This window comes from Natrix helvetica, assembly GCF_964273705.1.
Source record: "Natrix helvetica genome assembly, chromosome: 1".
Taxonomy (NCBI): Eukaryota; Metazoa; Chordata; class Lepidosauria; order Squamata; family Natricidae; genus Natrix; species Natrix helvetica.
In genome coordinates this window covers 342,118,499-342,144,103 of record NC_138548.1, presented here as the reverse complement: position 1 = coordinate 342,144,103, position 25,605 = coordinate 342,118,499, and the positions used below count along the sequence as shown (strand labels likewise).

At 44.0% G+C, this 25,605-nt stretch overlaps 1 protein-coding gene across 3 annotated transcripts in view; it reads left to right on the top strand.

The window, feature by feature from the left end:
- SETD5 (SET domain containing 5) overlaps positions 1-25,605 on the top strand; it is a 73,270-nt gene that overhangs the window by 21,927 nt on the left and 25,738 nt on the right. For all 3 annotated transcript variants that reach the window (XM_081937033.1, XM_081937031.1, XM_081937032.1), the window contains exons 2-13: positions 3,039-3,213; positions 5,852-5,957; positions 6,774-6,985; positions 7,736-7,794; positions 8,018-8,205; positions 22,033-22,071; positions 22,537-22,779; positions 23,056-23,204; positions 23,512-23,629; positions 24,091-24,200; positions 24,538-24,778; positions 25,045-25,119. In XM_081937033.1, the coding sequence (XP_081793159.1) occupies positions 3,143-3,213; positions 5,852-5,957; positions 6,774-6,985; positions 7,736-7,794; positions 8,018-8,205; positions 22,033-22,071; positions 22,537-22,779; positions 23,056-23,204; positions 23,512-23,629; positions 24,091-24,200; positions 24,538-24,778; positions 25,045-25,119 (1,611 nt within the window). In that variant the 5' untranslated portion in view covers positions 3,039-3,142. The remainder of the gene's footprint in view (positions 1-3,038; positions 3,214-5,851; positions 5,958-6,773; positions 6,986-7,735; positions 7,795-8,017; positions 8,206-22,032; positions 22,072-22,536; positions 22,780-23,055; positions 23,205-23,511; positions 23,630-24,090; positions 24,201-24,537; positions 24,779-25,044; positions 25,120-25,605) is intronic.

Here is a 25,605-nt window from a genome sequence, read left to right as displayed (position 1 = left end):
AAATAACTTCCATATTACTGCCAGGAAAGCTGTACACATCTTTGAAATCACAAGCTCAACACAAAAATATTCAAAAAATACATGACATATCACCCAATGGCTTTTCATGACAACATCTTTTGGATGGACTCAGTTCTTCCTTTCATGAGAAAGTAAATGGCCATGTGGTAAGACCTGTGTTTTTATGCTGATTCATGCTTCACATAGACTTTAAGATTTCTCTCTACATCAAATTATGTTAGTTGACGAGCCCTCCGCATTATAGGGCTTTTGCAGATAATGGCAAGTGATGAAGTGAGTTCGGTATTAGAATTTTTTTTTTCTTTTTCCAAGTCATTTTGTTGTTGATCAGGAGAAAATACATCAGGATCCATGTCATATTCTGGGCCTTGTGATTGGCAGCCTAGAGGTTTTTAAAGGAAAGATGCCCTTTTCGGACTTTTTTTAAAAGATGGATGTTATCACCCTTTGTTGGACATTAAACATTTCTAAGGAACATAGTGCTTTGTGCTTGGTGTATTATGTAGGCACGAGAGAATACTAATGACTGGGCATCCTTCTGTTGTCCTGTCTGGGGCTCAATCTGTGCTGAAAGCCCAGCCCCCTTCTTTTTGAAAATTCAGAGATACAGCTTGTGGGATTCTGCAAAAGGGATTAATCCCCCACAGAGCAGCTCTTTTGGTTTGAACTCAGACTATTCCAGGCAAAGGGGCACTCAGCTTCATTGTCTTATTGTTTTTATACACAAAACACTTCAGCCAGCTCTTCGTCTTTCCCCCCAATGGAGAATAAAGGTTGAAACAAAGATCACACTATTCTGTTGGTTTTACATCTTGAACACTGTGGCAGCTTTAGATTTGATATTTGTTTACCTGGTTAATAGAAAGTCCATTTATATGGACCACTTATAATGCTACCTTTTTCTATACAAATCAATGGCCTATACATCCCCAGCCTGGCTGAGACTGCTTTCCATGCTATTGTATAATTTGATTTTGCAGTGTAGGTAAAGCTTTCTGCTAAATTCCAGTTGGGCTACACCAGTCAGTCTAACACTGAATATTTCAAGGATATCTTCTGCGGCATTCTATCTGCAAGAGCCAGAAAATGCTGTTGATATTTACTTACCAAGACCTCTTTTGTTTTTCTCTCCTTTATCCTTTGTATTGTCTGAGCCTTCCTTCATGCAGAGTTCATGTTATTTTTGATGTTGGGTTTAATACATTGTAGATTATTGGAATTCCAGATTGACCAGGGATGTAGATTGATTTGACTCTCATTGCTTTCAAAAGTCCCTATGATACAATATTATACAATTAATTTGTTTCTGAAGTGTGAACTTGATATCCTTCCTTCCTTTCATGAATTTAGTTGATAATTTCTGGATGATAATAGCAGGCCTTTGTATCAGGTGGTAGCCAATTCTCTCTAGGGCTGCAAAGGACACCATATTTGGGCTGTTTTCCAAATCTTGAAGAAAATATTTAATTAGGGTTTTCACACCGTTTTCCCGTAATATACGTGAGGTAGCATTTTTCTCAAGAGTACTAGTATAGTTCACATTTACAGTTTTAGTGATGTACAGAGAGTTTTCAGAAAGAATCTGCAGCCTTACCTGCTTTTCTCATGTAAACGTGTACATATTTACAAATATACCCCTAATGCCCCACTTAAATACTTCCTTTTCAGAAATATTAACAGTGTCTAATGCAGCCCCTGAGCATGGGTGTTCCTTTTATGGCTGCAGATAGCTCTCAACTGTGCAGAAATGTCCTGAAGGGAATTCCCAGCCCTCTTAGCAGGCTGATGTGATCTTATGTCTCCACCCTCACTGAGAAGAGAACAAATAACAGCCTTTTATAGGCTGACCTATCAGATAAGAGATACTCTGTCTGACGTGTCTTGCTTGCTGAGAAATGGGATGTGTTTGAAGTTCCAGCTTTCAACATTTATCTCAGGAATCATTAAAGAATTCAGAGCCCGACTTCTTGTGCAAATGGCTGTACAGAGCTGGAAGGAAATGCTGTCATCTATTCCAGGACAGAAGAGTTTCTCTTGCTCGTATCACACGTTAGCCTTGCATATTGGCAGATGGTAGAGATAGGGAAATACTTGAAAGGCTATTTAGAGGGGTAGACATTACTAAATAATTACTAATTATTTACACGATTATCTTAGAAAAAAAATTAGCTTGATGAAACAAGTTGGAGCAATGCAGCCATTGTAATTTTCGAATCAGCAACATTAACAAATGACTTCAGTGCAACTGCTTTAATCCATGCATTCCTCTTGCCATTCTGGAATGAATCATTGCCACAAGCGTTCAGAGGTCTGCCATAGCCACACTAGCCCTTCCTAGCAGGGTTCATGTTGTAGGTGCACTTGAAAGGTAGAAAAAGATACCTCTCCTTGCTTGTCCAGCCCCCCCCCCCCCCCCCCCCCGGTCTTTAGAGGCAGATGCAGAGAGATTGAATTCATTTACTACCGTTTGCAACATACTGTTTTCCTCTTTCGTACATATGTTTCTTTCTTCTTGATTGGCCTAAAATATTTCATGCCATATTTAAATTCTGTGTATTTATCGCTGCTTTTCTCAGCAGTATACATGAAAAATGGAAGGTACCGTAATTCCTTTCTTGATATCTGTTTGTGCATTTTTCCAATTGAAATAATTACATTTTTTTCCTAACAATTATGCTGTGGAAATATATACCGTTGTCATTTTCACCTCGGGAGTGTTTTCTTCTCCTCTTCCAACACGGCTGACATTTGCAAGATAGGCCTTCAAGCTTTTTATTCTGCTCAGCATTCTCTTCTGAGACATTATGAAAATCTGGGTATGAAATTGGTGGCCATATTAGAGTGAAAATTATGTAAGCGTGATTGTCAGGCAAGAGACGACATGCCTCATTTGAAATTACTACTTCCTGTTTCACTCTCACTCTTCACTCAACTTTAGCATGATTTGCAGGATAAATCATATGGCTGTGGCTGTGAAGAACACAAGTGCAGTGCATTGTTTCTTTTTCCTTTGGCAGGTTTACCCATGTCCGTGACGTGTTGGCCGAGGCTTTGCGGCTGCTCCCCGCCCTTGGAGCTGCCAGTCACTACCCTTTGGACTCCGTGATCCCTGACAAACGTCATGAGCATTGCAATCCCTCTGGGAGTCACTACACCAGATACATCTTATTCAGATATGGCTGCTGGATCTGAGTAAGTGCTTCCTTGTCTGAAAATGTGGAGGGTATGGAATCAGAACTTGGTGTTCAGATCTTGGCTATTCTGGTGAGCCTAGGATAATAGAAAGCATTTAGCTTTGCAACAGATACTGCCTCAGTTTACGGGTTTATCCTATACAAGTTAGATCAAGATGAAACACCAAGGAGAAGCTGTTCTCCATCCTCCAAACTGCATTCAAGGAAAAGCACTTGGCTAGAATACTGCTTTCCCAAAGGTCTTTAATTCTCATTCTGTTGTGTCACATGCCTTGGTTGATAGGAGTCTTGCAAGAAACGAGCTCTGGCAGTACCCTTATTTTCCTGTTGCATGGGTGCTGCTGATACAGACGGCTGTATGATGTGGGTAAGGAGGATCCGTTAGGCCTCAGACCTCTTGCCTGTCTCAAACTCTTACGTGGATTTTCATCTTTTTTAGTGTAGCGTTCTTTTCCTCAGGGAGGATTATTTAAGTGGCTTGCAAAGAACATCCTCTGGTGGAGGAACCCAAATGCAGTGTCCATAGGAAAGAGGAGGGCCACAAATGAGATGGGTGTTCTATGTTCTTAGGCTTGTCTTCCTCAATTTGTAACACTAGGGTGAGCAGTCTAACTTAGAAAGCCAGACATCCTGTTTAAGCCATCTGTTTTACAGTCTGAACTCAAGGCGGACTAATCCTTAGGTGTATATAGAGAGTCAGTCTCTCTCTCTCTCTCTCTCTCTCTCTCTCTCTCTCTCTCTCTCTCTCTCTCTCTCTCTCTCCCCCCTCTCTCTCTCTCCCCTCTCTCCCTTCCTCTCCCTCTCTCTGCTAGGCTTTGAGGCCCCTGCATATACAGAGCTTTCCTTTTCCTTGCTTCTTTTTAGTGGATGCAAAGTATGAGCGGACATTGTTTCTGGTTTGTTTTCATAGTCTGAATCTGATAAGCATAGTTAAGAAAGAAAGATTTAACCAATGCAACTCCAGTTGTGTGCTCAGCAGGAAAAAAAAATCCATTTAGAATCCCGACTGAGGCTATTACTGATTGATGCTAGATTTAGCTCAGATACACATCTTTCTTCCCAGCTCAGGGGTTGATTTAATACTGGTTGTTGTTGTTGTTGTTGTCATAGGGCGGCTTTTGCACACCGATTCATTTTGTTTGCTGTGTTTTCTCCTGGGCTGTGCTCAAGAGCATAAGAGGTCGCATTTCATGATAACTGCCAGTTGCAGTGGTTTTGCATCTTGTCTTCTGGTATAGAGGCCTGAGAAAACCGTTCTCTATTTATACCCCCCTATCCTTTTCCTTGGGAATATGGACATTAACAACTACAAATAGTAGTCGCCATTGTTTTTACTCTGTGGCACTAAACTTCATATCCTTGTTGGTGTAGTGTCCCTCAGCCTATAATTCTTCATTCTGCCATGACCCACTAATTATTTTTAGACAAATAAAAACACAGTTTGGAAAACAGGACAAGTTATTTATTCTAGCATAATGTCTGGGTATTTTATCTATATGAATATAGATAAAACAATAAAATAAAGGCCTGTAATTGGGTAGGTTCCTTCTGTCAAGTAAGTCAGAGAGCCTCAGAACAAAGCATTATATACGATTTATCAGCGGCTTTAAAGGCATACCTGCCTTGATTTACTAAAGCAATGATTACAGGTAAAAATGATGCTGAGATTTTGCAGAGGGAAAGGATTTCAAGTAAACAACTGGTATAATTATAGCTCTCTCCTTCATAGGAATAGCCTTTGAAAACGTACTGTGGTTGCAGAAAGGACGTTTTCTGGACTTCACGTCCCAGTGTGTGCTTGCAGCATTGGCTCTTCTCCCTCTTCTTAGTCTTCTCTCTTCCTCTCCCTCCCATCCTCCATAGAGAGCAGCTCTCCTTCTAGCTCCCAGCTTTGGCTTCCTCATATAAAGCTTTTCCTGCTTCCTTTTCTGCAACAAGGACTCCCATAGCTTTTCACTAACCGCTAGTTTTGTACATTTTAAGTTGCTTTTTTCTGCCCTCTTGTGGTAGAAACCTGCTGTTTCTCTCCAGTGGTAGAGATTATAGGTATGCTGCTCCTCACATGATTGGGTGAGGAAGCTGGATACTCCACACATTGCAGATTTTACTAAATGAAATATTCAGGGTCTTTTCTTGCCAACTTTACTCAAATTTCTGTCACGAAGAAACTGTATCTAGATGTGTGTGTGCATTAAGGAGAAGCAATAAGAAGATTTTGCGGCCTGGAAGGGAATATTCAGCTAAATCAGAGGTTTATAAACTTTGTAACCTGACTGGACTCAGAGCTGTGATTACAAAATAAGTCAAGTAGATGAGGAATAATTCAAAATTCACCTTCCGATGCAATGTATAAGTAACTAACAAGTGATTCAAAGATTGGTATTCAAGTACCCTTTTCTGCTCCCGTTGTCTCTTACTGAATACCAACTTTGAAACCATATGCCAGTCCCGAGCCTTTTCTCCCTTCCTTATGCCATAGCTTTCATGGGTTCTGCCCCTCCTGTTCTCCCAAGGTGTGTCCATTCTTGGCTAGATGATGGTTTAGCATCACGAGAGAGCTCTGAGATCTGGCTAATTATGTGGGGGAAAGACCCACTTCCTCTACTGATGGGTTCTGCTGTTGGCCCTTTTTGCAGCCCAGAGTCTGTCGAAGCTAGCCCAGCTGTTAGTGAGAAGAATGTGTATGCAAATCACGGCTACGGGGCCTCCCAGAGGCACAGCTACCGAGGGCTGCCTTATGCAGTGAGTACCTTCTCTGTTATCTGCAGTAGATTCGTACTTTATCAAGCCCATTTCTTCCCCTCCCAGCTTCAACATGATTGAGCTAGAGATCTTTTTGGAGGGCATTTGCAGTGTAGTTTTGGATTCCCCCCCCCCCCCCTAAAATATATATTTGTGGAAAGCTTATTGCAAACTGGCTTAGACGAAGAGGCATTTTTGTGGTTTTACTGAGAGAAAGCTATAGGGGAATTTCTAAGAGCTGTTTTATTTTATTTTTTTAATGAAAATATTTATGTTTATGTATATCATAAACCATAATATTTTCAGAATCAGGAGGTTTGTATGACTTTGCTTGCAGGCTTCTTATGTTCAATTGTGCAAAATTCTTGCATCTTTATATGTACTCCTACTTGTGTCCCATCCTGATTCAGTTGATTTGTGGGCTTTTTCCTTTCCTAATGTGCTAGCTTTGTGTGTGTGTGCGTGTGTATGTGTGTATTTGTGTGTATTTTTAACCAATCTTGAAGTTTCCCAAAGTCCACTTTTCTTTTTTTTTATCCCCTTTTGCTTAGGTGCTTAGAAAATATGTTCATTTTTCAGGAAACTCCTTGGGTTGAATAGAGCAAACAATTATTCACTTAGTTTTAGATTGAATCCCAGATTAAGTGTATGATCCTTGTTATCATATATTTGATCACCTTCCAAGCTTCTGTGTGCTTCTTTAGGCTTTGCAATGCATTAGTAAAGCTTGCGGAATTTTATAAGCCGTTCCTTTTCTTTTTATTATTATTCTTACCCAAAATTGAAAACAGCACTGATGCAAACATTTGTTTTTAGGATCATAATTATGGAGCTCCACCTCCTCCGACCCCTCCTGCTTCTCCCCCTGTCCAGACCATCATCCCACGTGCAGAACTGAATGGCCTGCACTCACATGATGAGGAGAATTCTGGTGACACAGAGAGCTCTTCAGAGGCAGAATCTATTCCTAGCTGGTGTCACTGCAGTCTCTCCCAAGATGGCTTCCTCATCAAGTGTGAAAAATGCAGGTACGTTCTAGGTGTGTGGGTAACCAACTCAATGAGAAATGTGAAGGAGGTTTCAAGATTATCATCTTGTGGACCATTCTCTTAATTTCCATTGGCTCAGCCTGTGATTCATTATTGTGGTATGGAGCAAAGGAACTAATTGGCAGCGAGTAAAAAGAAAAGAAAAAAGCAAGCATTCCACAACACAGAGATAAAACAGTGCAAGCCAATTAGGTGAAATTTGCCAAAGATACTTCCTTGTTTCAGCCAGCCAAATATAATTGGTAATCTCTCCTGGATTTTACTATGGGGTTAGATATATTTTTCTAATCACGTTTAGAGTTATAGTTGAAGAAGAGATTAGCATTATCAGAGATTCTCATATAGAAGTGAAATTGGAGTCTCGGTTTCAGAGGGACACTTTGGAGTCTTTCTTACCCCTTCAGATTATCCCTAGCCCAGAATATTTAATTGTCACACTTTCATACTCTTTAAGCTTATGAATTCTTCTTTCTAGAACCAGAAGACAACATTCTTTGGGAGTATGGAAAGTGCGTTGGTTGCATAACGCATTAATGGTTGAAGAAATGGCCTAGCATGTTGATAAATAAAGTTCTGATAGCCATTAAAGGCACGTAAAGTTTATGTAACTCTTCAAGATGAAGTCAGCTGGCATTCCACTGAAGATCCAAGTCACTGTAGTCCACTTTCATTTTAGGCAGTGCTGCCATTGGCAGTGCCAGTATCAGATGCCTTGTCTTTCTTTTGTAGGGGAATTGGCAGGGGGAAAGTAATCAGATTTCGTCGCCGGAAGCAAGACAACGTGTCAGGTAAGTTCAGTCTATTTACTGCAAACAGATCACTAAGATTTATGAATCAGCATTTGTCCTGGTCGAAAGTATTTACTATGTCTCCTTCCCTGTAGTAATACAGTGCAAGTTGTTATCATGAAAGGCGGGCAGCACGGCATCTCTTCTTTAAAGTCCAGCTGAAGAGCAGTGTGACAATTTCTCCAAATTATGAAAGTTGTCAGTGTGATATTTTCCTTTGTAGGTGGAGATAGCAGTGCAACAGAGAGCTGGGATGAGGAGCTCTCTCCCTCCACAGTGTTGTATACTGCTACACAACACACTCCTACGAGCATCACTCTGACAGTCAATCGCGTCTGTAGAACCAAACCTAAAAAGAGAAAAAGGAATACAGAGAGAGCTCGTACAGCACCAAAAGCTAAAAAAATCAAGGTATGTGAACAGAAATGGCTGTTGGAGTCTCAAGGCATTTGCTAAGCAAGAGATTTGGAGTTTGGCTTAGATTCCCCCCCCCCCCATTCATCTTCCTCAAGTGACACATAACCTTCTACCAAGGAGAAAGAAAACATTCACGGGTGTTAGCTTTTAGGTTGGGCAGACTTTCTCCTCATGTGGACTAGTAGTAAACATTACAGACCAAATGCACAAGAAAGTCACTCTGTGCTTCATTTTGGCTGTGGGGGGAACCTCTTGCAGAGCTGTATATGAGGGCAGGGGCATAGCTTGCCCAGAAGGAAAAATGATTCATTAAAAAGAAGCATAATTTAATCTATTTATTTTATAATAATAACCTGGCAAATAACTCATACGGTTTTAGTCAATCAGTCAAAGGCATTGAGATTAATGCTGAGCACTTTGCTCATTTTTTGAATGTGTTACCAGTATCCCAATGGAATATGGTTAAATAAAATGTTGATTTGTCTGATTTCAGTTTGTTCCCTAGTTAAACCTTCTGTTTCCCTAATAAACTCTTTAGCTCAAAATTTTAGACTTTTGATCTGAATTTCCACAGGCTGAATACTATGGCTGATGTAGCAGGTACAAATTTTGAAAGTTTATTCTTTTGGGCCACAAGCCGCCTTATGGCACGATGGGCAGCACACAGATTTAATAAATGATAATAATTTGGAATTCAAATACAACTCCGTGGACATGATGAGTAAACTGTGGCTATGTGGGCGAGTGGATGGTTGGAATTGCCCATTCATAAAATTACTGTCAGGATCACAGCATTATTTTATGATGGGTGTGGCCAGTCACATGCTCTTTTCCCAGAATGGTAAATTTGGGAGTAAAAGTAGTTTGCCCAGCAAGGATATAAAATGAGGCCTGTGTTACAAAACACAAAGCCACACTCTTAAACTGGCCTAACACATGATTTAAATGTCTCTAAGCATCTCTCAGAAATGATTATGGGCAGTAATAGAGGTGCCACAAAGCAGCTATTTGAAAGAAAAAGTAGTTTTGCAGAAATTAGATGGAGGTTGAACAACCAATCTTAGGACATACATGAATTTGGATTCTTGCACCAATCAGGGAATTAAACTTAATGACCTCAGGGTCTCTTAATATTGTCTTTATCGCTTGCAAAAGTGATGTTTGATGGGAATTGAAAAGTTTACTGGAACATTGGAAAAAAGACCCTTCAGTGTTGGTTGTGTTGTGTTGTGTCCTTTCCATTCACAGTAGGTGCTAGAAAGCAAATATGTATATTTAATACGGTATTTTCACAGTAGGAGCACAGAAGAATGTAAAGTCATGAGTTTCTCAGCCTCACAGTTTTAAACTTGCTTATAAGCTAATTATTGATAAATTCTTAGAGCACAAGTTATAGAAATACTGCTGAGACTTTGCACAAATGAGTTGTAATAATAGCAGCTATCATTGAAAGCATTTAAATTGTGACGTTTAATCTCTGTAAGCTTAATTATTCAAGTCTGGAAATACACAAAGTAAGTAGAAGTATCTTCGGATGCTTGGTGAGCGACTTACATTTGCACCAGCTCTGTAGTTACATGACAAATGTTTTTAACGTGTCCATGCAGACCTATCTTAATTAGTGGTAAGAAATAAACACTCTTCCAGGGGGAATGTTTTTTTAATATCCTTATCCATTGTATTATTTCAGGGTGATTATCATGCTTTGTCATTAGAACAAAACACCATTGGGTTGTTTTTTTTTTAATTTTAAGCACCACACTTAAAAGCACTGAGCCATTTGGAGACGTAACCTTATAAACTGGTTAATAATTGATTCTGTCCTGTTATGTACTACGTCCTCTGATGACTGTCTAGACCCAAAACCCATATTCTGGGTGGAGAGCAGGGAAAAAAACCAAGGATGTGATACATGGAAAAGCAGGCTGGCCAGTCAGTCAGAAAAGAGTGCCTTGTTAGGTTGCTGCTAAGTGAACAGAGGGAAGATAAGCACCAGCCTCGCCCTTCCCTTCCCCCCCCCCCCCACTCAGCGGCTTGAGAGGCCCTTGGTTTGCTTCCTGCTCTTCCTCTCCATCACTGCAGTTCAGCCACGGACCACCTGAAAACAGCCATTCTGTGCAGAGAACGATTCAAGCACAGAATTTTATACACTTCCCTGAAAACTGAAGGAGTGTTGGGAAGGGTTTTGCCAGGTCTACACATGTACAGAACAACCTAGCATTTTCCAGTACAGTAGAGGGAGGGGTCACTCGAGGGTTAACACAGCCTGATTGGTCCATTAGACTGAGAGAAAACTTCTTAACCTTCTGTCTCTCCTATTGGTTCCCAGTTTCCTCTCAGTCTTTTGGTCCAAGCACTGGGTTGCTTGGTTCCTTAGATAGGAAAATTCAGTAAATCTCTTTAAACTTTTTTTTTGTCTAGTTAGTGTAGTAATTCAATTTGGAACATTGGCTACTCTAAAATTTAAATTAGTGACTGCGCCCAAACGGACAGCTTGGTTTCTGTCCCCAGCGGTCAGGGAGAGCCCCGTGGGGCGATCTTCTGTCTCCCTGTCCGCGGGCTGGGTGCCCTGGTCTGATTCCCGGGTTGACGGGCGTGCCGGGCAACCCCTGCAGCTTCGGGAGCCATTTGTTTTTTTTGCCACCCGCAACGCGCCTCACTTGTGAGGCTGAAGATCGAGCTGCAGGAAGGGAGGGGCCCTGGACAAGCAGCAGCGCGCAAAAGCGCGTGAAACGAAGCCACCTGGCTCCGATCGCCTTGCCGGCAGCCTTCCAGCCCTGGCCCCTCCTTTTTCAAGCCGTGCCGAATTCAAGAGCTCGGGCGACCTCAGAAAGCAGCAGGGCGAGCCGCGAGGAGGCTAGTTACCGCGGCAGCCCAAAGACAAACGGGCATGAGGCTCCGGCGGCCGTTTTGAGGGCCGCCACGTGCGCCAGGCCGACTAGCCCACTGGCGCATTTTCTTGGCTGAGCTGACCAGCAGCGCTGAAGCCTCGTGGTCCCTGCAGCCTTGCTGAACGGCGCGCCAGGGACCTATTACTCAGCAAGACCAGGTCAGCAGCAGGAGCCACTCTTCCACAGGCCCAGGAGGATTCCAAGGGCCTACTGGCCGGACAAGTGACTAGGGCGATGGCGACGCGCTTGGAGTCGGGCCAGGCCTAGCCTACCCCGGCCCAGGATGAAAGGGAGGGCCCATCTGACCAACTCAGGGCCAGATCATCATCCTCTAAACCCATGGCTGCACAGAGGCCTTCAAGGGCCACTGAGAAGGACGAGTTGAGACGCCTGAAGGCCTTGGAGAAAACCTTTGGGCTGAGAGACAGGCCCAGATCTAGGTCCAGTTCTCCGTTTGAGCCCATTCCTGGTCCTTCCCCCCCCCCCCCGCCCTGGAGGGGTTTCAGTCCCCCTTCGGTATCTCCCTCCAGATCATACCGGAGTCCCAGGCGGGCGGAGTCTCCCTCACTCACAGATTCCCCAGGGGCGAATATCAGACATCTGCCGGTCCACAGATTTCCGACTTGGGACCTCCCCCTGGTCCTTCAGGCCCTAACAGAAGCCCTGCTTGAACCCCTTCGAACGGTTCATAGACACTTGCTCACCCTTGAGGTGGCATTTCTGGTGGCCGTTACCTCGGCCAGGCGCATATCGGAGTTAGGAGCGTTCTCGTCCCGGGACAACCTCTGTCTTTTCCACCAGGACAGGGTGGTCCTTCGACTCAATCCGGCATTCCTTCCGAAGGTGAATACTCCCTTCCATAGGGCCCAAGAGATTGTTTTACCTAACTTTTGCCCTAATCCATCCCACGGGAGGGAGCGTTTATGGCACAGGTTGGACGTCCGACGCGCCCTCCGCATTTATCTGAGGCGGACGAGGGGTATCTGTAGGACAGAGGCACTCTTCGTGTCTTTCCAGCCGGGGTCTCTTGGGACTAAGGTTTCCTCCTCCACTATCGGTAGGTGGCTGCGACAAGCCATAGTAGCGGTATACGAGGCTGCTGGTCAGGTTCCCCCTTCAGGTATTACGGCGCACTCCACTCGTAGCACCGTTACCAGAGCTCCGTTTGAGGACATATGTCGGGTGGCTACTTGGGCTTCCCTGACTCCTTTCATACGCCATTATCAGTTAGATGTTTACGCCTCGGCTGAGGCGTCATTTGGCCGGCGCATCCTGCAGCGGGTGGCGGCTGTCCCTCCCCCTGGGCCCCTGTCTGCCCTCCCTGGGACGTAGCTTAGGTATCTCCCTTGAGTGACCCCTCCCTCTACTCTACTGGAAAAAGAACGTTGGTCTTACCTGAACGTGTCTTTTAATAGAGTAGAGGGAGGGGTCACATCCCGCCCTAGTTAGTTAGACAGGGGGCGGGTGGGGAGAGGGCCGGGCGCTTCCCGGTTCTTCGTGTGTTTGATTTCAGATGCTGACCTTTGCCATCGAGGAAACTGGGAACCAATAGGAGAGACAGAAGGTTAAGAAGTTTTCTCTCAGTCTAATGGACCAATCAGGCTGTGTTAACCCTCGAGTGACCCCTCCCTCTACTCTACTTAAAAGACATGTTCAGGTAAGACCAACGTTCTTTTTCCTGAGTGCTGCACTGGAGAGTCCAAGCAAGCAAGGGTTAAATACAGCCAATCTGCCCAGGACTGAATTGAAACTTTAAGCCACGCCTCTGGTGCTGACTATCCTCAGCTTTTTCAATTCAGTCAGCCCAGTGGATGCGCTTAGAGTTTCTCTTCATTCCTACAGGCCTCTAAGCCGGTGTCTCCTAGGGAGCCCTCTCTGGAAGCCCAGCCCAGCCAGGAGCATCCCATTTCTGAGAGTAAGGGCAGGAGTTTTCTCCCACTGCTTCCCTTGCCATGGCAGGTTCCCCAGGACCTTCGATGGCAGACCAGGCTGATCTCTTTGCTTGTCCTTCAGACTTTGAGGAAGAGTCAGCTCCTGTGGGTCCTCTGGTGCCCCAGCAGCCGGTCGCCCAACCTTCTTCCAGGGTTCGGCCTGTGGAGGATCAGGGTCCCAACCTCTCAGCAGAGATGCAAGATGTCATAGCCAAGGTCATTTCCCAGGGCATAGAGGCGGGCATGCTGCAGCGGGCCAAGCACCCACAAAAGTCCCAGCCTCTGCCGGCCCAGGATCCCTCTCAAGAGGTGTCCTTGGCCCATCCACCTCAGTCTTCCCATTCTTCCCTGGCCAGTGAGGATTCCGACTGAGAAGAGGTCATCCTCCCCAGACGGGAACCTGAGTTCTCGGGGAACGAAGAAGCTGTTTCCGACAAATCCGCCATTTCTGGTTTGTTTAAGCTTGTCAATTTCAAGACTATTTTAAACAAGGCTAAGACCCGCTTGGGTTCCACCCCCCAACTCAGGCAGCTCCTGACCCTGCGGATCTTTCTGAAGGGCTCTTCGAGGAGCCGGTGCCGGTGCAAGAGATAGTACCTGTTCCCAAGTTGTTTCTTAACGTTGTGCAGAAGCAGTGGGCACAACCGGGCACCCTTGCTACACCTAGCGGTAATGATAAGAAATTGTACACAGTGGATGCAAGTCTAGAGGACCTACTAAAATTGCCACCTGTAGACCCTCCTGTGGCAGCACTTACCTCCTCTTCTGTGCTCCCACCTGATGATCTCAAGGAGATCAAGGCAGAGAACAAAAAAGCTGAGAATGCCTGTCATAAAATTCATCAGGTGGCGGCTTGGGCAATTAAAACGTCTGCCTCTGCGTCCTTCCTTTCTAGGGCTGAGGCAATTACTCACCAAAATTCCAGTCGGGGATATCAAATTAAGACAGGATGTCAATAAAATCATTGCAGCGACGGAGTACACCACTGACGCCACCCTGAACGCTGCTAAATTTGCATCTAGGGTCTTGGCTTCCAACATCACACGTCGCCTTTTATGGCTCAGACACTGGAACTTGTCATGCGGTCGAAGTGGAAGCTTGCATCTGCCCCCTTTAAAGGGGACAAGCTTTTCTGGGAGGTCCTGAATCCGGTCCTTCTGGAAAACAAGGACAAAAAGAAGATCATACCATCGGTCATTTAAGAAATCTGACCGGAAGGGTTCAAACTCCTACAGGAGGCAGCCCTTTTGGAAAACAGCCCTCCACCAGCTCCGGTTCCTTCCGTCGTCCCTACTCACAGCACACCGACAGGTCCCAGGACCGTCCACCCTTTCGTGACAGGGGTCGCCAGCAGAATTTTTCCAAACGCCCCTTTCGAGGGGGGTCTGGTTCCAGGCCTTTCAAGAGATATAAGTGATCACCAACGGACGGCTCCCATAGGAGGGTGTCTCCAGCTGTTCCACGCCCAATGGGAGTGGATCACGTCGGACCAGTGGATCCTACAAACAATTCGCATAGGTCTGACCTTCGAATTCCTTTCCCCTCTCCCGCGCCACTACATTCGTTGCCTGACCCCCTCGTGTCCCGTCAAGAGGGCTCTCATGGAACAGGAGATCCTTCATCTCAGGGACATCAGGGCCTTAGAACAGGTTCCGTCAGGTCAGGAAGGGACAGGCTTTACTCCATTCTATTCCTAGTCCCAAAGTATTCCGGGGGTTGGAGGGGAATCCTCGACCTAAAGAAGCTAAACCATCATATAGCTTACAGGAGGTTCAAGATGCAGTCCCTTCAGTCAATCCTGGGCTGCATCAGGCCAGGGGACGGGCTAACCTCCATAGATCTCAAAAAGGCCTACCACCACGTCCCCATTCGCAAAGCTCACCGCAGGTTCCTGAGATTCTTTTATGCAGGTTGCCACTACCAGTACAGGGCCTTGCTCGTCCTCATCCAGTCGTCGTCACACCAGCAGGCAACGCAAGACCTGAATTACACGATGAGGATCCTTCAAGACCATGGCTTCTCCATCAACTTAGAAAAAATTCATCTACAACCGACGACCAGATTACAGCACCTAGGCACCATCATCGACACCGTGGACTGTCAGGTCTTCCTGTCACCAGAGCGAGTGGCGAGCCTCAAGGAACAGGTCCTGCAGGTGCAGCAGTCCTCCCACGCCAAGGTCATGCAATTGTCCCAGCTCTTAGGGAAAATAATATCCTGCCTGTCCATCATGCCTTGAGCGAGGCTTCACTCTTGGGCTCTACAGTGGTTCCTTCTACCTTACCAGAGGACCAACGAAAGCAGCTCCACGACGTTGGTGCAGGTTTCCCCGAAGGTATGTCATTCCCTCAGGTGGTGGCTGTCTCCCGCCCTAGCGAAAGGCACCCTTTCAAAGACCCGGATCGTCTCACCATCACAACGGATGCCAGCCTTTATGGCTGGGGAGCCCACCTTCACAAACAGATTGTGCAGGGCAAGTTGTCTCCAGCTGAGGCAACGCACAGCATCAATTGGCGCGAGTTGAGAGCGGTGAGGTTAGCTCTTGTTCACTTCCTCAACGACATTCGAGATCATCACGTGATGGTACTTACAGACAATGTGGTGGCAAAGGCGCACATAAACCGCCAGGGGGGCACGCGTTCCAGGTCTCTGATAGCAGAGGCAGAGTCCCTGGGAAGGTGGGCGGAGGGGCACCTGTGCTCAATACAGGCGGAGCACATATCTGGAGTCAACAACATCCAGGCAGATTGGTTGAGCAGGGCCACGGTTGACCATTCAGAGTGGCGACTACATCCGGACCTGTTCCACCGCCTATCTCAGAGGTTTGGCCGCCCGCTGATCGATCTATTTGCCACCCCAGAGAACACACACCTTCCCATGTTCTTCGCCAGGTACCACACTCCACAAGCCAAAGGGGGTCAATGCCTTTCGCTGTCCATGGCTGTCGGGTCTACTATATGCGTTTCCCCCATTTTCTCTTCTTCCCAGAGTCATCCGGAAGAGCCTGTCGGAGGTAGCGGAGGGCCTGCTCATAGCCCTGTTCTGGCCCAGATGAACCTGGTTCGTCGACCTGGTGAGTCTCTCCGTCAATCCTCCTTGGCAGATTCCCCAACACAAGGTCTCTCTCAGCCAGGGGGTGCTTCAACATCTGGAGCCCCAGTGGCTACAGCCGTCTGGCACTTGAGAGGGACCTCCTGAGCAGGGGCAGCCTCTCCACCAAGGTCATCCACACCATTCAAGCGTCCAGACGGCCCTCCACGACCACGATCTACGACGCCACCTAGAGATCATTTGACACCTGGTGTACACCTCATGCCGTAACGGTGACCTCGGCTACCGTTCCACAAATATTGGACTGTTTGCAAGATGGACTAGACAAGGGCCTGGCGCTTAACACACTCAGGCGTCAGGTGGGCACGTTATCCATGATACTTGCCCCAGATGACCACTCATCCCTTGGAAGTCATCCCACTATCCGTAGTTTCCTGAGGGGTGCAATCAACCTGAGGCTCCCAGTGGTCCACAGATACTCATCATGGGATCTCAACGTAGACTTACGGGCCCTGATTGGTCCACCATTCAAACTGCTTCGTACCGCCAGCCTTAAGCATTTGATGTTTAAAACCGCTTTTTTAATTGCCATCACTTCTGCACGGCGTATTTCAGAGTTGGTAGCCCTGTCAGTTCGCGAGGACTTGTGCTTGATACAACCGGACAGGGTGGTCCTCCGACTGGACCCAACATTTATTTCTAAGATTAACTCCTGGTTCCACCAGGCCAGGAGGTCATTCTCCCGGATTTTTGTCCGGATCACAAACATCCTAAGGAGAAAAGATGGCACATGCTTGATGTCCGTAGAACACTCCGCAAGTATATCAAGCGCACAGCTGCGTTTTGGCGTTCCGAATCACTTTTCGTTTCATTTCAACATGCATCTCAAGGCCGCAAAGTTTCCTCATCTACCATTGGATGGTGGTTGCAGGCATGCATTACTCTCACCCACGTTCTCCAGTCTAAACCAGTGCCAAGCCATATCACCGCACATTCTACAAGAAGTGCCGCCACCACGGCAGCCTGGGCGACTCAAGCGCCAATTGAGGAAATTTGCAGAGCAGCCACTTGGACTTCCTCTCCGTTTGTTCGGAACTACAAATTGGACAAATTTGCTTCTGCAGAAGGGGCTTTTGGGAGATGAGTCCTTCAGGGCATTCATACCAGCGGAGAGGCCCTGAACTCGACTGTTTCCCGCCCTAGTGACATTTAGCTTGGGTATGTCCCTTGCTTGGACTCTCCAGAGCAGTGCCCAGGAAAATGACCATTGACTTACCTGAAGGGTCGTTTTCTGGGCGCTGCGAAGGAGAGTCCAACCCCACTCTGGGGTCTGTCTCCGCTGTTCAGTGCAGGGTTATGGACTGCCCATTTGGATATAGTTACAACTTGTTTGGAATTGGATTTGTTATTGGACTTCTCAGCACGCAACAGTTCCAACAGGACTCTCCTTCGCAGCACCCAGAAGACAACCCTTCAGGTAAGTCAATGGTCATTCAGTCCCTGAGACCTTCCCTACTTTCTAATCCTGTACAGCATTTATTATCCACCCACACCCCACTTTTCCTCATTTTTTCCCAAGTGGTCACATATCAACACAGCGTTTTTATTTTCTGAAAATATCTCTAGATTCAACATAGGTATTCTTAGACATGAGGATCTACTGAAAGCTGCTGCTTTACAATACGTTCTAACTACATTTTTTTTTCAGTTTACAAAATGGGAGGGTCACTGCAACAGGCAGGTGACTCTGGAGGTGTCTTTTGTATGTTGGTGCCTATTACAATTGTAGCTACAAAGTACTAGTTCTGTGTGTTAATTAATTTACTTTTAGTACATCAAGCAGCAGTTCATAGGCACTAACTTTCATTTAATTTGGGAGAAGCTATACATCCTATAAAATATTTTGGTTTGGGTATTGCATTTTGCAAATGAATTATCTGATTTGATTCAAATTTGTGTGTCAAGTTGGGATTGATTCTTAGCAACCGCATGGATGGACCTCTTTCTGGATCATCTGTTCCCAACCTGGTCCTTCGGGTCTCCCAGGGATGCATCAATCACCGTTGTACTCAAGTTTATCCACGTTGCTGCTGGTTTTTCTCTTTGAGTTCTAAAACATTGATATTTTCCTATCATTTCTATCTAACCTTCGCTTCCATAGAGTGCCGGAGGAAAAACTATTGCCTGCAGCACAATCCTGATCTTTGTAGGTATAGATACATCACAGCATCTGAATAGCTTTTTCAAGGGCTTCATTTGCTAATTTATCAAGTGCTAGTCTGCAGCATACCTCTTGTCTGCTGGTTCTTTTATTGTTGATAGCGAATCCTAAAAAAAAAGTTATTCACCTTTTCACTTTCCTATTGCTGTGCCTGTTATCAGTAGTAGTTTTCTTTATAGTTATTCTTAGTTTCATTTTTCATTGTGCTCCTTGACTTTCATTACTGGAGCTTGCAGTTCATTTGTATTTTCAGCTATCAGAACAGTCAGCATGGTGCATGGTGTTCTATTTCTTTTTCCAGTTTTGAAACCATGCTTGTCTTCCAATTTCAGCTACTTTCGATATATATATATATTTATATTTATATTTATATTTATATTTATATTTATATTTATATTTATATTCAGCATATAAGTTGTGCAAGTAGTGTTTACACTGTGATTTTACTCCTTCCCTAACTTGGAGCCAGTCTGTTTTGCCGTGTTATGAGCTGTGACTTCCTGTCTTATGTATGGGTTTTTCATGAAGACAATGAAATCAGAATGCCTATAGGATGCCTGTCAACTTGACGTGCTCATGAAGACCTATCTATAATAGTCAGAATCAGTTTGAATATCTAGGATCTCTTTTTTTCTGTAGGATTCTAAATTACATTGGCTAATCCTAAGCATTATTTTGCTAGCATGTAAAATTAAAATATATGATACTTTGGACACTAAATTAAGTTTCCTTTCTTTGATATTGGTTGACCAATTTCCTAGCCATTGTGTGATTCTCCAGACCGTGCTGGCATCATTTAGTTAACACTTTTACCGGTTCTTCTGTTCCTTGCCAATTTTTTGTAGATATTCCATCAATTTCTATAGTTTTCTGACTGGTTATATGACTGGAGTACTTTTCTGAGTTCAAGTAGTAGTATTAGATCATCTTGTAAATAGGGAATATTTTCTAAATCATTGATGAAATCTCTACACAATTTCAATATATTCTACCCATCGTTGTTTTATTTTCTTAGAATCGGTTCCTATTGGTATCCTTTAACATACCAATTTGACATTAGAACATCTTTCTGAGTTTGGAGATCTTTTAGAAAGCTTTTCTTGTTTTTCCATATACCTATTGCCGTGTTCAGTATATTTCCAGACGCCATTATAATACTGCTTTTTTAACTCTCTTCTAACCGCTCCCTTGAAGTTCTTTGTTAAATTTCTTCCTGAGATCTTTTGTCTTTCTTCGTTCTGGCTTCTCTTCTCTTGGCAGTTTCCACCGTCTGTTCTGACACCCAGTTTGCTTTCTTCTGTTTCTTGGTCTTTGGCAGTCTCTTTTTCACATTCATCCTTAACAGCTTCTTTGATTTCATTCCACAGTTCCTCTGGTTCCCTATCAGTGAGGTTCAGCACTTCAGAGTGATTCCTGATGTTCTTCTTGAAAATGGTGGGTATGTGCTCAAAATCCTATTGTGGAAAACTGGTTGGCTTTGTTCTTTTTCCGTAGCTTGGCTTGGAATCCCAGAGTCTGTAACACAGTCAGCCGCTGGCCACGTCTTTGCTATTAGAAGTGAGAATTATTCTTCCACCTCTTTTTGCCCCAATAACATGGTCAACATGATTTCTGTGTGTTTCATCTGGTGATGTCAGTGTACATAGCTGTGGGTTTGATAGTTTTAAAACTCTGTTAGCAATGAAGAAATCATTGGATTGACAGAAAGAGTCATTGGGTAGTCATTCTCCTGCTTAACTTCTGTTTTCCTAAGCCAGCATTTTCCTAACTGTTTTCCTGCTGTTTCCTAACAGCATTTTCTTCCTCCTGACTACTTTTCAGTTTTGGCATTTGAGTTCCCAACCTTAAGAAACATATCTTGTTTGCACAATTTTTACCAGTTTGAACTTGGCCATAAAATCAACCTTCCTCCTTTTTTTTCTTCCAACAGCGGTTGGAGCATAAACGTGGACCTTCATTATGTTGCAGGGTTGTCTGCAAATTTTGATTTATATTATATGGTCACTGACTCTGTTGTACCCAAATACTGCCTTTGCTGTATCCTTTCTATGAAAGCAGTGCCATTTCTTTTCTTTGTTTCCATGGTCCTGTGTAGTAAGCAGCGTGATCTTCTGACTGAAGAATGTCTTAATTTCCGTCCATTTCGATTCAATGGTTCCTGAGATGTGGATGTGCAATTGATTCATTTAATCTATCGTTGGGTTGAGCTTTCTCATGTTCGTGCTTCTTATGCTTCGTTTTCCCACTGTAATTCTGTCTTTGTGTCTTCACATCTTCTTCTTCTTCTTTTTTTTTTTTTTTTTGACAGCAGGACATCTCAAAAACTTGAATGTTTCCAGGACATAAAAATGGTTAGCATTCCAAAAGGTTTTCAGCCCTTCCTCAGTAGCATGTTGAATGCCAACAACCTTGAAGGCTGGTCATCCAGCCCAATATTGTCAATCACGTTTATCTTGTCTCTTCGTGTGGTTTTCCTGTAAAATGTAGGAGTGGTATACCATTGCCTTCTTTTGAACACTTAGAAATTATGCATTTGCCATTGTCAGTAAAATAATCACCTGCCTCCACCATCTTTCTGTAGCTTTTTGCCCAACACAGATACTACCTCGACTTACAAAGTTCATTTAGTGACCATTCAAAATTACAATGGTATGCTGAAAAAAAAAAAGACTTATGACTGTTTCTGACACGGCCGTTGTAGCATCCCCATGGTCATGTGATCAAAATTTGGACACTTGGTAAATGACCCACACATACAGTTGCAATGCCCTGGGGTCACGTGATCACCTTTTGCAATCTTCTTACAAAACAAAGTCGATGGGGAAGCCAATGATTCTGCGATTCGCTTAATGGTGACAAGAAAGGTTGTAAAATTGGGACAAAATTCCCCTCACACATTGGTTGACCTTAGTAGGAATGTATACCATTGGCATCTGCTTCTAGGGTTCCTTCACTCGTTTCTCCTAAGAATATCCCATGGCCACAATGATGCAGCATAGCAGAACTTGAAGGAGGCTTCCTAGGTATAATAGAGTGAAACGCGGGTAGTCCGCGATTTACAACAGTTCGTTTAATGACCAAAGTTACAGTGGCACTGAAAAAAGATTTGACAATTTTTCACACTTGTGACCATTGCAGCATCCCTATGGCCATGTGATTTACATTTGGATGTTGACAATGAGTTCGTATTTATGACTGTTGCAGTGTCCTGGAGTCATGTGATCCCCTTTTGGAAACTTCTGACAAGAAAAACCAATGGAGGAAGCCAGATTCACTTAACAACCGAGTCATTAACTTAACAACTGTAGGGATTCACTTAACAAATGTAGCAAGAAAAGTTGTAAAATGGGGCAAAACTCTCAACACTCTTAGCAACATACATTTTGGGCTTAGTTGTTATCATAAGTCTAGGACTACCTGTACACTATTCTTTCTGCATACAATTGTTGTCCAATTGATTTTTGAATAGGATAGATATTTGAAGATCAGCATAAATGGAAAGAGAGCCATCAATATTTCTAGGTTGGTGAAGTCCTGGAAGAGATGACTGTTTGTGGGAGGAGTGTAATGAAAATAAACGGAGGTCGATGGCTTTTCCAGTTTTATGCATTGTAGTTTCTCGGCCCTTCCCCCTTTATATTAAAGAAAATGTAACCTTTTATTGAACAGAAGCTCAGATGTCCAAGATATAAATACTGATGGAGATTTCTCTTGTTGCGCTTGACAGGCTTTTAGAGAAGGTTCACGGAAATCTTTGCGGATGAAGGTGAGTATCCATGCGTAAATCTGATAAATACCTTTGCAACCAGGTTCCAAGTATACTGCCTATGTCCGCCGTTGATTTTGTAAATAGCATCATCACTTTAAAAGCTGCTCTATAACATGGAATTGGGTAGCATTAATTTAGTAAGTCAGTGTCAAGGGCTTACAGTATCCTGCTTGCTGAATAGGAAAGAATGAGGCACCGTTAAAGATGGCTGGGGATATTTCGTCATATTTGGGAATGGGTTTGCAAGCATTTTCTTCCAATTCTTGATTTCCTAGTAGTTTTTCACCTATCACCAGTTTTTCCAGGACAGCCTTTAAATTGTGTTTGATTAGCTCTAATTAAGAATGAGGATATTGTTTCTGTAGCTTTTTTTAAGCAAAGGGCCATTTCAAAAAGTCCTAAGTGTCTTTTGTAGGGCCCCAAACCATTCAGCCATTGAACTGACTCTGTGGTTTGATACAGAATTCTCCTTCAGAAGCCCACGCCCTGGATGAGAATACCACAGAGGGGTGGGAAAACCGCATTAGACTCTGGACCGATCAGTATGAAGAAGCCTTCACAAACCAATACAGCGCCGATGTGCAAAATCTCCTAGAGCGTCATCTAAATGCTAATAAAGAATTTGCGGGCAAGGCGGCTGTGCTGGACACAATCAATAAGACTGAACTGGCCTGTAACAATACGGTTATCGGATCCCAAATGCAGGTAAGAAGTATATCCAAAAGTAGCGAGAGAGAAGTCAGTGGTATTCTTAGATTGCATGGGGGGGCATTGCCGAGATGTTCTTTCTGCACTTGGAAGTGCACTTTCCTTGCCTGAAAGAGTTGGGGGAGGTTTAATTATGACAATACTTTTATCCCTATCCTACTTATCCACGTTCAATAAGATTGTTTTCAAGTACAGAAGTAGGATTGTGGGTTGTCGTTGTTTTTTTTTTTTTAATGAATTTGGGTCCTCTATTCTTATTTTCAACCTTCACAGCTTCAGCTGGGGAGAGTCACGAGGGTTCAGAAGCACCGAAAGCTTTTGAGGGCCGCGAGAGATATGGCTGCAGATACCCTTATAATTGAATATCGTGGGAAGGTGATGCTAAGACAGCAGTTCGAGGTCAATGGTCATTTCTTCAAAAAGTAAGAGCCCCAAATAATTGCGGAATAGAGGCCTGTTGGGGGGAGGGGGGAGAGAACAGTTTTTCTGTTATTGCTGTTTCTTGAAAAACAAAACACAATGCCCTCCCGCTGAGATTTTGAATTAGTTGAAGATAACATGAGTCATTTTTTTTTCTATAGGCAATTTATGCTTAAATAAAAGATCAGATGGGCAAATGCATGCAGGGGCGCATCAGGTCATCTGTAAAGGTTGCACCGGGTGGGTGATGTTTGCCAGGAGGTTAAAATGCTGTTCTTTTTTTTCCCCCTTCCCTTTCTTCTTCCTCAGGCCGTATCCCTTTGTGCTATTTTACTCCAAATTTAATAGTGTTGAGATGTGTGTGGATGCCCGCACTTTTGGAAATGATGCCAGATTCATCAGGCGTTCCTGTACACCAAACGCAGAGGTAAACGGCGGTGCTTATGTGGCCTTTAGTATTTGGCAAAATGTGATTTTGAGTTTATGCTCTACAAATCAAGCAGAGATAATCCCATGCCAATTAAGTGCAGAGGACTCAGACTATGCCCTGTGAATTTTATAGTGCCAGAGCTATAGAAAAAAAAAAGCTTGTTTCCTGGGATTGCTGCAGCAGGGGGGGGGGGGGGAGAACTAGTACTTTCTGGTGTCGTTAATAGGTGACATTTTGATTTGTGTGTGTGCTTGTGCATTTCTCATTAATAAAATTCCACATTGGATGGCAGAGCACTCCTTTTCAGTTTCAGGTGCAATTTTGGGTGGATAATCTTGATCTTCAGGAGCAACCAGCCACTGCAGGAGCTGGTTTTTAGAATTGTGAGAAATGTGCACCTTTGCAGTAAGACCAATGCCTGGCTGTAGTGTGTTAGCAGCGCTCTCTTTATATTGCAGGTTCGTCATGTGATTGCAGATGGGATGATTCACCTGTGCATATATGCGGTTGCTTCCATTGCCAAAGATGCAGAGGTCACCATTGCCTTTGATTATGAGTATAATATCTGGTAAGTTCTCTTGGTGTTGTTCCCTTATTATCACCCTTCCCTCCGTATTATTCCTTTTTACTTTATTTATTTATTTTGTAGGGGAAAAAATTCTGAAGCATCTCACGTGATAGGACCCCTTCTTTCCTAGACATTTGGCCCAAATAATTTTAATCGTCATGTTTATTGTTTCACCGTTTCGTAGTCTCACTTTTATTTTGTCGTAAGCTGCCCAGAGTTGTGTGATAGTGAGTTGGGGGGGGGGAGCTACATAGATTTTAATAAATAAATAACATAATTTCTTGAGGTTTTGAAGAATGATACTAACAATGCTTTCCTATCTCTTGTGGTGGAACAGCAATTATAAAGTGGATTGTGCCTGCCACAAAGGAAACCGGAATTGTCCTGTGCAAAAGCGGAGCCTGAACCCCATAGAACAACTACCTCCACCTGTTCTAGACACTCTGATTGGAGCAGAAACTAGGCGCCGGAAAGCCCGGCGTAAGGAACTGGAGCAGCAGAGTGCAGCCTCAGATGAGAACAGCAACCCCCAAACCGAGGAAGTCTCTGAGGGTCCCGCTGCAGTGAGCGATAATGAGGTAATGCCCCCATCATTCTGGATAAGTTGAGGTCATTAATTCTAGAATGAATCCTTTTTTTTTTCCCCTGGACCTTTTCTGGAAAGGTCTCAAGTGATGGCCCTCATATAGCGATAGCACGTATGGCTTTATATATCACTTCACAGTGCTTTTGCAGCTCTCTCTAAGCGGTTTACAGAGTCAGCATATTGCCCCCAAGAATCTGACTCCTCATATCTACTCTCAGTTGTGACTGCTTTTGAAGTTTTCTTCTTTTTCTCTTTTAGGCTGCAGATAAGGAAGAGAAGCCAGAAGAGGAGAAGGAAACCGCTGCCGATGAGCTGGGAGGTCAGGGCAGACGGGCAAGTATTTCTTAAGCATTTAATTTATTCCAGTGTTTTGTGATGACTCTTGTCTTTTCCATTGGGCATCGGTATTTCCTAGAATTTTCTGATAGGTGGTTGCTGAGTTACATCTCTCCGTTATATTCCCTTTTTCTTCTTCTATGCCTATGCTATTATAAATAGCAGTGTAACAAACCCAACAGAGGAAATTGCATATATGTTGCACAGGTTTTGAGCTAGTGTTCCCAGTATATTCAAAATGATATAAAGAAGTTGAGGTTATGGGAATATGAGTATTCACAATAAAGCTATGTAGTCAGAGGCAGGTAGCTCCTCATATCAATTGTATGCCTCCACTTAGACCATATATAGGACAACATGTAGGAAAAATCAACTCCAGAAGACTTTGGATCTGGATAGTTTTAAAAAGACTCTTTAGTATTTACCTGCAGGCTTGGTTGTTAATCAGGATGTGGATTAGTGGAATTTAAACAAGCAAGCATC